Source organism: Symphalangus syndactylus, chromosome 15, assembly GCF_028878055.3.
Source record: "Symphalangus syndactylus isolate Jambi chromosome 15, NHGRI_mSymSyn1-v2.1_pri, whole genome shotgun sequence".
In the NCBI taxonomy this organism is placed as follows: domain Eukaryota; kingdom Metazoa; phylum Chordata; class Mammalia; order Primates; family Hylobatidae; genus Symphalangus; species Symphalangus syndactylus.
In genome coordinates, this window is record NC_072437.2 from 78,061,675 (window position 1) to 78,074,574 (window position 12,900).

General features: G+C 47.4%; 1 protein-coding gene across 1 annotated transcript in view; it reads right to left on the reverse strand.

The window, feature by feature from the left end:
* FOXO1 (forkhead box O1) overlaps window positions 1-12,590 on the reverse strand; it is a 113,236-nt gene extending 100,646 nt beyond the window's left edge. The window contains exon 1 of the mRNA XM_055244076.2: window positions 11,540-12,590. Within this exon, the coding sequence (XP_055100051.1) occupies window positions 11,540-12,160 (621 nt within the window). The 5' untranslated portion in view covers window positions 12,161-12,590. The remainder of the gene's footprint in view (window positions 1-11,539) is intronic.
* Window positions 12,591-12,900: the final 310 nt, after the last annotated feature.

A 12,900-nucleotide genomic window follows, 5' to 3' on the forward strand; every position in this document is an offset into this window, starting at 1 on the left:
CCTGATGCCAGGTTCACTTAGCTACTTTCAGATTTTTAACTGAGCAATAACCCAGGCCCTCACCAGTAAGTACTTTGTAAGTACTCACCAGTACTTACAAAGGCAGTATTCTAACACCTTCAAGATGGGGAAACCACGGTTTTAAACAGAAACACATATTTTCCCTCAATTTGGATGCTTTATCATATCTGTAACATAGTAAGAGTAGAGATTCGCAAAACCATGACCTATATTTTCCAGACTGTTAGAACAGCAATTGAGAAAAACTGTTTATCCACGAAATATCTTTAATGAAACAAAAAAGAACAAAAGGATACAAGGGAAGGCCCCTCTTCCACCCTCTTTCTCATCACAGGTTCACTTTAATCAGATAAGATGGGCAGGGGCTCCAGGGCTGTTAAGCTCATGGGGTATATCATTAGGACCAGCTCTGTAACTCGAAGTGCTCAAAGAATGAATGACATTGTTATTAAGACAAACATCATCTGGCCGGGCTCGGTGGCTTATGCCTGTAATCCCAGCACTTTGGGAGGCTGAGGTGGGCAGATCACAAGGTCAGGAGTTCAAGACCAGCCCAGCCAAGACGGTGAAACCTCAGCTCTACTAAAAATACTAAAAAAAAAAAAAAAAAAATTAGCCAGGCATGGTGGTGGGTGCCTGTAATCCCAGCTACTCAGGAAGCTGAGACGGAGAACTGCTTGAACACTGGATGCAGAGGTTGCAGTGAACCGAGATGGCGTCACTGCACTCCAGCCTGGGCAACAGAGTGAGACCCTGTCACAAAAAAAAAAAAGAAAAAGACAAACACCATCTAGGGAGAAAAATACATCAAGGCAGAAAAAAAGATTTTCTTTTTAGGTCTCGAAGATCTGTATACAAGATGCTGGAACCAAGTCACACTGAAAAAGTTGACAGCCTGGAAATTTCTATATGTGGCTGGCCAGAGATGTATAAAGGATACAGTGGGGCTTACTGGAGATAATAGCACTTCCCAGATGAGGGGTGCTGCAGTGTAGACAAAGGGGCCACGACACTTTAGAGGTGGTACTGGCCTCTGAAAAGGCAGAGGTCTCTAAGAATTAAAGAACTCCTATGACTTAAGTTCAGCAGAGATAGGCTATCTTGAAAGAAATGATCTACCTCCCTTCCCTGAGGGAAGTAAGGCCCTACTACATTTCTTCCCTTCAAAATTAGAACCAAGATGAGAAAGGAGTTGAGGATGAAGATGTTTTACATAGTATCTTTACTTACAAAAATTAAAAGACCAAAGATGAGCTGTAATTCTGAACTTCGCTGGATCTACAAACATCAATAGTAGTCGGCAGGGCACGGGGGCTCATGCCAGTAATCCCAGCACTTTGGGAGGCCAAGGTGGGCGGATCACTTGAGGTCAGGAGTTCAGGACCAGTCTGGCCAACATGGTGAAACCCCGTCTCTACTAAAAATACAAAAATTAGCTAGGTGTGGTGGTCTCTACTATTACAGCTGTGCCTGTAATCCCAGCTACTTGGGAGGGTGAGGCAGGAGAATCGCTTGCACCTGGGAGGCAGAAGTTGCAGTGAGCCAAGATCGGGCCACTGCACTCCAGCCTGATGACAGAGTGAGACCCCATCTCAAAAAAGAAAAAAAAAAATTAGACTGGCCAGTTCTATATTGTTTCCTAGTTGGTTTTGACTAGTTTGGCCTGGCATCATTAACAATCATGCAAGTGTGAGATCCTGGTGTGTTTGAAAGCTATTTTCTCCACGTGGAAGGTTAACTTAGACATTTAATAAAATCTCATGGTAGTGGGCTTTTTCATTTACTTTTATTTAACTGTCCCTCACCCCTCAGCAGCAGTGTACCTTTTAAATAAAATGTCTGCTTCTACAGGGATAAATATATTAGTAAAATCGTTTTCTACATTTTTTTTGTTTTTTGTTTTTTGTTTTTTGTTTTTTTTTGGCAGAGTCTTGCTGTCGCCCAGGCCCAGGCTGGGAGTGTCGTGGCATAATCTCAGCTCACTACAGCCTCCACCTCACAGGTTTGAGGGGTTCTTGTGCCTCAGTCTCCCGAGTAGCAGGGACCACAGGCATGCACCACCACCACTGGCTAATTTTTTGTATTTTTAGTAGAGACGGGAGTTTACCATATTGGCCAGGCCAACCCCTGGCTTCCAATGATCTACCCACCTCAACCTCCCAAAGTGCTGGGATTACAGTTGTGAGCCACCGCGCCCAGACAGCTCTCCTCAACACTTGCCATTTCTAAATGGCTGATGAGTGTTATCTAATCTGCATCTGTGCCTTCTGATGTGCCACAATGCCGTTTTTACTGCATAAACCTTTTGGTTCAACATGAGCTAGTCAGACTCACTCCAAGTACACTTAACACTGAATACATTCAGTCCTATTGGACTGTATGGTGTCAGTTTTGCATTTGGCCTACCCAAATTTAACCTCCTTTGGATCTATTGAAATACCTCATTATAATCTTCATTTTTGCATTTGGGTTAGTGGGAAGATAATTATTACAATGAGAAAGCTATCAAGGATATCTAATATTTAGCTAAGGCAATATTAGAACTGACATTTACATTTTGAAGTATCTTTTCAAGCCCATATAACCTTCTCTCATAATTGCCTTAAGTATATTTTGAAATTGCTGACTTCAATTCAGAATTTCTCATCTTTCAAAAAAGCAAGACTTACATTTAATAGTGATCTTTCTTTCTTTGAATCATTCTGCTACCAGGACACCGGGCCTCACTGAAGTTAATTTTAAAGAACAGATCAAGCAAAAAGCTAAATACATTGTAAATGCCAAATATTCACATTAAGTCAATTACATAATCTGTTCTATGTATTGCCAAATTCCGTATGTCAGTTTCAAAATCAACTGCAGTACACTGGCTTTAAATTGCATTCCATAGGTCTTCATATTTACACAAGTGTGTTCCTAAGTAGTTGAATTTTAAAATTTTTTAATGTAATCATATTTTCATAATTTCTTATTTGGCAAAAACAAAGATATCATTTGATAAATTTGGTCTATAACACAGCGTTATTTTCATAATATGTCCTTCCTACCTATACTTTCCAAACTGTGTATTTCATACCCCTATCACTCGGAGAAATTTTTTTTTTTTTTTTTTTTTGAGACGGAGTCTGTCTCTGTCGCCCAGGCTAGAGTGCAGTGGCGCGATCTAGGCTCACTGTAAGCTCCGCTTCCTGGATTCACGCCATTCTCCCGCCTTGGCCTCCCGAGTAGCTGTGACTACAGGCGCCCGCCACAGTTGGCTAATTTTTTTCTGTATTTTTAGTAGAGACGGGGTTTCACCGTGTTAGCCAGGATGGTCTCGATCTCCGGACCTCACACTCAGAGAAATTGATGCTTCCCGTATTTTCAGGCCTTTATGAATGCCAGTCCACCATCCCAAAACTGTATCTTGAAAATAAGATGAACTAATGGACAGAAAGATGTGCATTTACACAGATATATGATCAAGCAAGCATAATGAAATGTTATTAGTAGAAAAGGCAGTAGAAATTCTTCCAAGTTTGCTGAATGCTTGAAAATTTTCATAGCGAAATCGTAAGGGAACAATCTCCCATCCCTTTTTTTTTTTTTTTTTTTTTTGAAATAGGAGTCTCACTGTGTCGCCCAGGCTGGACTACAGTGGCATGATCCTGGCTAACTGCAACCTCCACCGCCCCCAACCCCCTGCCCCAAGTTCAAGCAATTCTCCTACCTCAGCCTCACAAGTAGCTGGGACTACAGATGCACACCACCACACTCGCTTAATTTTTTCTATTTTTAGCAGTGACAGGGTGTTGCCATGTTGACCAAGCTGGTTTCTAACTCCTGACCTCAAATGACCTGCCCGCCTTGGCCTCCCAAAGTGCTGGGATTACAGGCGTGACCCACTGTGCCAGGCCCAATCTCCCATTTTCAATGCCTGGTTCAATGGCCAATACAGAACTTCAGTTTTCTCTAAGACACTTAACTCTTCCCACTGTATATCATAGTTACTTACACGTTGCATCTAGTCTTCCTACTGGATCTATGTTTTGAGTCATTGCTACCACTCAAAACACCTAGCACATCTTGTACACAGTAATCACTCAACAAATAAATGGAAAACAAAAGTACTTTGACAATCTGTTGAAAACAAAATAATCACTGTTCTTTAGTTATACTACTTCTTAAATTATTCTCACATGATACAGACTGATATTCTCAACACACAGGAAGCTGAAATATAAAAGACCCATGTTTCAAGAAAGAATTTTTTTCCTAACAACATATTTACAATATAACTGAGAAGCCAAGACATACAGACATTAAAGTTAAATTATATATAATACACAGCAGCATGAATTAAAAGATTACCAGATATTCACTCAGAGGACAAAAATTCCTCTGGGTAGGAGCCAAAATTGGAAGTTGGTGAACTGACTTGAGCCTTGCAGACTGAGCAAGATCTGCTGAATTTCGGGGCTCAAGATGATCTAAGCTCTGGGGACAGGAGCATCTAGGCCTGAAATACTAAAAGCTAAACTAGGGGAATGGTTAGGGGGTAGGAACAGAAAGTCTCAACAGACCCTGAGAAAGAAGAGTTAACAGACTTGGGAACACTAAACACCAGTGGGGTGCTCAAGAGGACACCAAGGTTTGAAAACTAGGGAAAGAACTAACTAGACCATTAACCCAACTGGGGACCTTGAAATGAGCCATCTGAGGGCAGGGGGAAATACAGTATGTTTGGTTTTAGACATACTGGATTTGAGATAAAAGTGGGACATCCAGAGCCTTTAGGTAACTGGATACACAAGGCAACAGAGAGTAAGTTACCTAAGAAAATACCAGAGAAAAAGTCCACAACTAGTCCTGAAGTATACTTATGAATGAGGATAGGAGAAGGAAAAATAAGAGAACCAACTGGAGAAGCCAGATGGCAGGAGGACCATTGTAATGGAATCCAAGATAAGAAACGATTTCTCAAAGCAAAGTTAAGAAAAGGAAGACTTGGGGCCGGGCGCGGTCGCTCACGCTTGTAATCCCAGCACTTTGGGAGGCCGAGGCGGGCGGATCACGAGGGTAGGAGATCGAGACCGCGGTGAAACCCCGTCTCTACTAAAAAATACAAAAAATTAGCCGGGCGTGGTGGCGAGCGCCTGTAGTCCCAGCTACTCGGAGAGGCTGAGGCAGGAGAATGGCATGAACCCGGGAGGCGGAGCTTGCAGTGAGCCGAGATTGCGCCACTGCACTCCAGCCTGGGCGACAGAGCGAGACTCCGTCTCAAAAAAAAAAAAAAAAAAGAAAAGGAAGACTTAGACCACACCCCCAACTCCCATAAACAGTGCAGCTTCAGGGATCATCAGAACAAAAACCAGAATTGGGGGCTACATAGGCTAATTCCCTAAACAGCTCTCCCTTGATGTTTTTTTTCCTGTAATGAATATGGCTTGAAATAAAGGACACATTTTGAATTTATGCCCTTATTAAAGTAATAAGTGAAGGTAAAAATTCACTAAATTGTATGATGAGGAGCTGCAGATTTACCTTTTCAGTAGTATTCGGCTTAATATCAAAACTAACTTGCTTTTTTGTTTTCCTTTTTAGTTTTTATCAAAACTATACAAAAATGGATGAAAGAAAAAAAAAGTAGCCCAAATGCCTGCCAAGTGGCAAGAATAAGTCAACCCTAGATTCAACTATTGGCGGTGCTTAACCTGCAAGTTGATAAACCACAGGGTGAAGACGGAGTGGAGTAAACTGGGATGCTAATGAATAAAGCAAGTTTTTTAAAAGGCTGAACCATATAAAATAGCCAACGTACAAAAATGTGTTTTTCACGTTTCGTATGTTCCTTAGAAGACTACAAATAACAAGTAGTAATACCTACAAAAGAATTTCTGTGCCACTGACTTGATTTTTGTTCATCCTCATCAGCAACTGGCAAAGAGGAAGATGTCTTCCACACTTTAAGTATTTGTACACAGCATATCCCTTAGGCACCAAAATACATACTTTTTCAAGTACATGTGGTCTTCTGTTTCACAGCTGAGGAACACCACCAGAAGCATCAGAATTCTTTATGCACCAAGAAAAGGTGGTTGGTTATATGACCCCAGGGAGATCCTGGGGGGCTGGGCAAGTCTCTGCAAGTTGTTGCTACAAAGGCAAAGGCAAATCTTGAACTGCAGGGAAGCAGACCAACTCCCACACAATTGAAAATTCTGCCTTCCCCAATCACTATGCGGTATTTACACTGCCTTTCCAAGAGGATCCCCAAAAAGCCCCAAAGCTACAGCACATATAAGCCAAAAAAATGGCTGGGTAAATTCCCATGATGCCAGGGAACTGGGTAGTTTCCAAGGGCAGAGTGTTCCAGAAAAATGCAAATCATTCAGGCTTCCCCAAAGAAATTCCAGCCAAACACAGCTGCTATCTTAGAAAGTCTAAAACAAAATTGCAGTTTAGATGCTTGGATGAAGGGGCTAGAAGCACGAGGACAGGCAACATGTTTACAGTCTGCAAGGGATTCTAACTTGCCACTGAATATTCTTCCCCCTCATCCCATTTCATATCGCCTTGGAGAAGATTCCCTGTGTGTGCGGAGCATGAAATCTATGTGTCTGCTGCTAATGTGATATCTTTTCAGCAATTTTGGGATCTTGAAGACCTTTAACTTTTTTCAAGTTTACATGAGAATTAAAATGCCTTATTTTCAGTAGTCAAGTGTTCGTCACTTAAAAAAAAACAACCAGGCCATGAGCAGTGGCTCGTCCCGGTAATCCCAACTACTCAGGAGGCTGAGGTGGGAGGATCACTTGAGCCAGGGGCAGGCGGAGGTTGCAGTGAGCTGAGATCAAGCCACTGCACTCCAGCCTGGGCAACACAGTGAGACCTTGTCTCAGAACAACAACAGCAACAACAACAAAAATGAGAATCATTCAAAAAGAGGCCACTCTTCTCGCCATCCCCTCAACCAAGGACATGCCACAAAACCATGCGTAAAAAGTAAAGTTCTTGGGAATGTGAAATGAAGTATTCCAATTTGGCATCTATTTTGGAATTTCTGAACAAAATGTTTTAGCTCTCAAATAGATTCAGGTAACTTTCAGCCTTTAATAAGATGCTACATTTAGCTGCGTAACCCCCTCATCCATTTTAAATTATTTCCTCATTATCGCTTCCCCAAGTACATATACAGGATTATCAAGGCTTTCTTCCTTTTTTTTTTTTTTTTTGGAGACAGGGTCTCCCTCTGTTGCCCAGGCTGGAGGTCAGTGGTGTGATCTCGGCTCACTGCAACCTCTGCCTTCTAGGTTCAAGTGATTCTCCTGCCTCAGCCTCCCCAGTAGCTGGGACTACAGGCACCTGCCACCACACCCGGCTAATTTTTTGTATTTTAGTAGAGATGAGGTTTCACCATGTTGCCCAGGGTGGTCTCGAACTCCTGAGCTCAGGCAATCTGCCCACCTTAGCCTCCCAAAGTGCTGGGATTACAGGCGTGCACCACCACGCCCAGCCTATCAAGGCTTTCTTTAAGGTAATTTCAGTGACAATCCAGAGGTAGGAAAGGTGTCTCAGATCCTCTAACCACTCAGTCTCACCAGGATTCTCTAAGTCAAATGTGACCATGCAACAAAAAAGCAGCCATCTTTCTAACGGGATCTCTGTGGCTGATTCAATTACTCACCTACAGATTATACCCAAATTACAGAATAAATATTTATTTCAAAACATAAGGAAATCCACTGTCAGTTCATAGGCCAAATAAGAAACATCACTCCCAATTAAAGATTTATCTTAAAAATAAAAAGCTTTGGGGCCAGGCACGGTGGCTTACCCCTGTAATCCCTGCACTTTAGGAGACCAAGGCAGGCAGATCACGAGGTCAGGAGTTCGACGCCAGCCAAGCCAATATGGTGAAACCCCCTCTCTACTAAAAATTCAAAAATTAGCCAGGCGTGGTGGCGTGTGCCAGTAGTCCCAGCTACTCGGGAGGAGGCTGAGGCAGAAGAGTTGCTTGAACCTGGGAGGCGGAGGTTGCAGTGAGCCGAGATTGCGCCACTGCACTCCAGCCTGGGCGACAGAGTGAGACTCTGCCTCAAAAAAAAAAAAAAGATATTTATCTTTAAATCAAAGAGGATACCTCTAATAATACAATCTAAAAATTTATTTAACAAGAGTTAAGTGGTATAGTCAAAGTCATTCTTTTAACCTAAAGTGTTCCAAATAATATCAAAAGAGTAAACTCAAAACTGCCATTTATTAAAAAAAATCGGAGTTCAAAATACCACTTCCCAAGCTTTAGAAGGCTTTCTATGTGAGAAAACAGGTCATGGAAATGAAGTTTCACTATTTATAAATACTGCACTAGATTTAGAAGATACCGGGTTTTCCAAAAGTCTTAGGTTCCACTATGTGTGTGACCTTATAGCAATTCTAGCCAATATTAAAACAAGTGTAAGACATTTAACATACCATCCCCACAAACACAAAATGCATATCCTTCAAATATAACCAGCACTTAACTATCTAAAGAATGACATTAAAAGTTTTTGAATTCATTAACAGTTTTCCAACTAGTTTGTCCTATGCAAATGACTCAAACTTTCAGGCAGGCCCCAGGAAGTAGCACACAAGAAACTATTTAATTAAAGATTCAGCCTAATTCCCAGTAGTAAATCACAGGAAATATTTTGTTCCAAAGCAACCTCTCCTCAGTCCTAAAACAGTTAAGTTTTGGTTGCTTTGCATTTAAAAACTGGATTTAAGTTAAAATTCATAGTAAAATTTCTCTTTTATGACTCTTAGGAGTCTTTCAGATCTGAGAGTGAAACTTGGTTTTAACAAGTAACTCATTTTTATGAAACTAACCAGAAGACTAGTTATGAGTTAGAACAGCTCAGGTTGTTTCTTTTCTTCTTAAAATACCCTTTTACTCAAACTGAAAATGTACTTGCTGTAATCCGACTTAAACCAACTGACATTATACCTGAAACATTTACTCATTTGAGAAAGGCAGCCTACTCCAAAGCAAAGCCCCATTAGGTTCCCACTGGGAGCTGCCCAAGGGCCTCCAATTCCAGACAGATAACAGGTCTCCTAGCTCTGGCAAATAAATTTAAAAAAAAAAAACTAAATTATTCTTGCATTTTTTAAAAAATCAGAACAAGAACCTGATAAAAATGGTTGTAAAGATGATTTAACATCAGAATCTATTTTTTTAAAAAACCTAAATCTTAAAAAGTGTAAGTCATATTCCTAGTTTAACACTCTGACAATGCCATTTGAGACGCAAAACTAAAAATATCCCAAAACACTGCCTTTATCTTTAAAGAAAGGCACTCCAGCAAGTTGAAGTAGGTTGTATCCATTTCCAAGGACTAAAGAATGGTGTAAGTACACACTGTACTTTGAATGCAAAAAAAGGGGGGAGGATTTTTTTTTTTTTAATGGCTAATACTCTGTAACAGCTGAAGTGGAATTGATAGATGAGCAAGTAAGTCAAGTACTTAAATTCAAATGTTAAGTAAAACAAGATTTGGCAGACAATTTCGATTTTGTGACTTAATATATGCTGAGCTTAATGGTAAGAAGGCACTTTACTTTTTTGAAACACTTGGTAAAATTGCATGTAATGCCTGGTAATGAAGCGATAAGTGATACCCTTACTCTAAAACACACTTTGGAAAAAATAAAATGAATCTTGAACTCCTTCTAAAGGAACTTCAATATGGTGTGAGTAACTTAACCTTTTTGACACGCATTAACCACAGGGATGACACTGTATGTAAAATAACCTTGGTGTTAACAACTGCGCAGCAAAGACCAATCTTTATTATGCTGTAGAGCCCAGTATGAGAGGCGAGGTAAGGTTTGTTTAAAAAGGTGTTTAGCTCGGCCGGGCACGGTGGCTCACGCCTGTAATCCCAGCACTTTGGGAGGCCGAGGCGGGCGGATCACGAGGTCAGGAGATCCAGAACATCCTGGCCAACATGGTGAAACCCCGTCTCTACTAAAAACACAAAAATTAGCTGGACGTGGTGGCTCGCGCCTGTAATGCCAGCTACTCGGGAGGCTGAGACAGGAGAATCGCTTGAACCAGAGAGTCGGAGGTTGCAGTGAGCCGAGATCGCGCCACGGTACTCCAGCCTGGCGACAGAGCGAGACTCCGTCACGGGGGCGGCGGGGGGGAGGTGTTTAGGTCAACTAGACAGCCTTTACAGCAATTCCGCCACCGGTGACAGTGAGAAACTGTCAGCTAGGGGAGGCCGCGCCGCGACTGGACCCCGCCCCCGGGAAGCCTCCCCGGAGCCGAGTGCCCCCGGGCCTTCTCCTCGGAGTCGGGAAGTGCCTGCCCCCACGCTAAGTCTCTCCTGGCCACGCTAAGTCTCTCCTGGCCACGCTAAGTCTCTCCTGGCCACGCTAAGTCTCTCCTGGCCACGCTCTGAAAGGCAAAAATGGCAAAAATCCTCCTTCGAGGCACCGCTCCCTCGACGCGCACCGCCACTCCGACTCCCTCAAAACACTGATCGCAAAGCCCCCGCCTGGTCCCTCATCTGGACCTCCATGCTCAAGAATAGGATGGCAAGGCAGCAAAAGACGCACACATCCCAGCCCCCGGTCCCTCAAGGCAGCCTCTGTGTTTCTAACTAGAAGCCTCCTACCAGGGGCAAGACCAAGTTCGGGCACTTCCCCGCACGGAGAAACGCGGGCCCCACGGCGCCCGGCCCCGAAGCGCTGGCCCTTTAAAGGCGCGGGCTTCCTGCGTCCGGGGCCCCTCCCACGCCACCGCCACCGCCCGCGCCCGCCCCCGCCCGCCCCCGCCGAGGGTCACACTTGAACTTTAGCTCGCCCCGCGCAGCCAGGCGCCGGCGCTCCGCAGGCGGTGGCCGTCCCTTCGCACGTGTCGGAGGCACCACCTCGGGCTCGGGACACCGGGCCCCCGGCACTCGAGGCCACTCCGAAGAAAACCAAAACAAAGCAAAATGCGCACCGCCTCCAGAAACTGCCCGGCCGGCCCTGCACCGTCCCCGGCCGGTCGCGCCCTGCCTGTCCCCTCCACCTGCAGCCCGGCCCCGGTGCAGGGAGGCTCCGGGGCCCCTCGCCGAGCCCGGCGAAAACAGCTCCGCGGCGCGGCCGGAGAGGACCCGCCCTCCCCCCGCGGAGGTCCGGGAGGGAAGGGGCAGCCGAAGCAGTCGGCTCGGGCCGGGGGTTGCCGCTCCCAGCGAACCCCTTTCTCCTTTCACTGGCAAACTTTTCGGCCGCTCTGACGTCCACTTCTTGGCGCACTTTCTTTACTTAGTTCCCCAACGAGCCCCTTTCCGCGTCTCACGCGAACTCCTGACTGGCGCGCACGCACACCTACTGCTGTCCCCGACTGGACCCGGGCGAGGCCACCGCGACCACCGCTTCTCGCCCGCCCTCCTGGGAACGCGCTGCCCTCCTGCTCCGCACCTTCAGGCCGAGCAAATTTGCACAGCTGCGCCCTCGCCTGACCCACCGCGCCCCCAAGGTCCGGCCGCGCGCCGAGGCCGCTCACCTTCCAGCCCGCCGAGCTGTTGCTGTCACCCTTATCCTTGAAGTAGGGCACGCTCTTGACCATCCACTCGTAGATCTGCGACAGCGTGAGCCGCTTCTCCGCCGAGCTCTCGATGGCCTTGGTGATGAGGTCGGCGTAGGACAGGTTGCCCCACGCGTTGCGGCGGGACGAGCTGCTCTTGCGCGGCTGCCCCGCGAGCGGCCCGGCGGCGGCGGGGGGCACTGGCGGGTGCTGCGACAGCGGCCCGGGCGGCGGGGGCTGCGGTGGCGCTGGGTGCAGGCAGCCCGCTTCCGGGCCCTGGAAATCCCCGCACAGCCCCCCGGTGGCGGCCGCCGCCGCCACCGCCGCCGCTACGGAGCCGGGCGCCTGCGGGAAGTCCTCGCTCTCCTCCAGCAAGCTCAGGTTGCTCATGAAGTCAGCGCTGACAGCGGCAGCCGAGGCCGAGGGCAGGCCCGCCGCGGCGTCGGGGTTGGCAGCCGCGCTGCCCGACGGCGCCGGGCTGGAGGTGGCCGAGTTGGACTGGCTAAACTCCGGCCTGGGCAGCGGCCAGGTGCACGAGCGCGGCCGGGGCAGCGGCTCGAAGTCCGGGTCGATCTCTACCACCTGAGGCGCCTCGGCCATGGTGACCCCCGCCCCTCCCCCAGCCGCAGGAGAGCCAAGAGGGGGAGAACGCAGCACGGGGGGCGGAGGGGGAGGGGGCTCGAAGAGACGGTCCGAGATGTGGGGGAACGAAGCCGGTGCGGCGAGCGGACGGAAACTGGGAGGAAGGCGCGGCGGAGTGGAAGCGCGAGCCCAGAACTTAACTTCGCGGGGCCATCCACGTCGAGGCTCCTTGGGGTCCACCGCACGGACCGGACGGCTGGCCAGAGCCGCCAGGCCGGGGCAGAGACTGCGCCGCGCTCCAGCTGACAGGGCCGCGGAGGGAAGGACGGACGGACGCCGCGGGTCGCTTGCTCTCCCCAGCGGCGCGCCCGCTGCGCTGCTGCCTGTTGAATGTGGCGGCTGCGGCAGCGGCTGCTGCGACTACCAGGCCGCCCAACTTACGGGATCTGCCGCCGCCCCCCGCCCGCGGCGGCGCGCGCACCGGCCCGCCCCTGACCGACAGCCCGCGCGGCCAATGGGCATGCGGCACCGCCGCCCGGGCAGCCAGTGGGCGCCGGGCTGGGCGGGGCCCGGTTTTCCACGGGGAGGCGGCAGTGGGCTGGTGGGGGGTAGTGGGGTGTTTTTCTCTTTCACACACTTACCTCCTTTTTTTTTTTTTTTGGACCTCTATTATTTTCTGGTAATTCTCGAGTGTTTCTGTGATTCTCTCGCCTTCTCAGTGTTTTGATTGCTAGGAAGCAAACCAGCGTGGAGGCGGC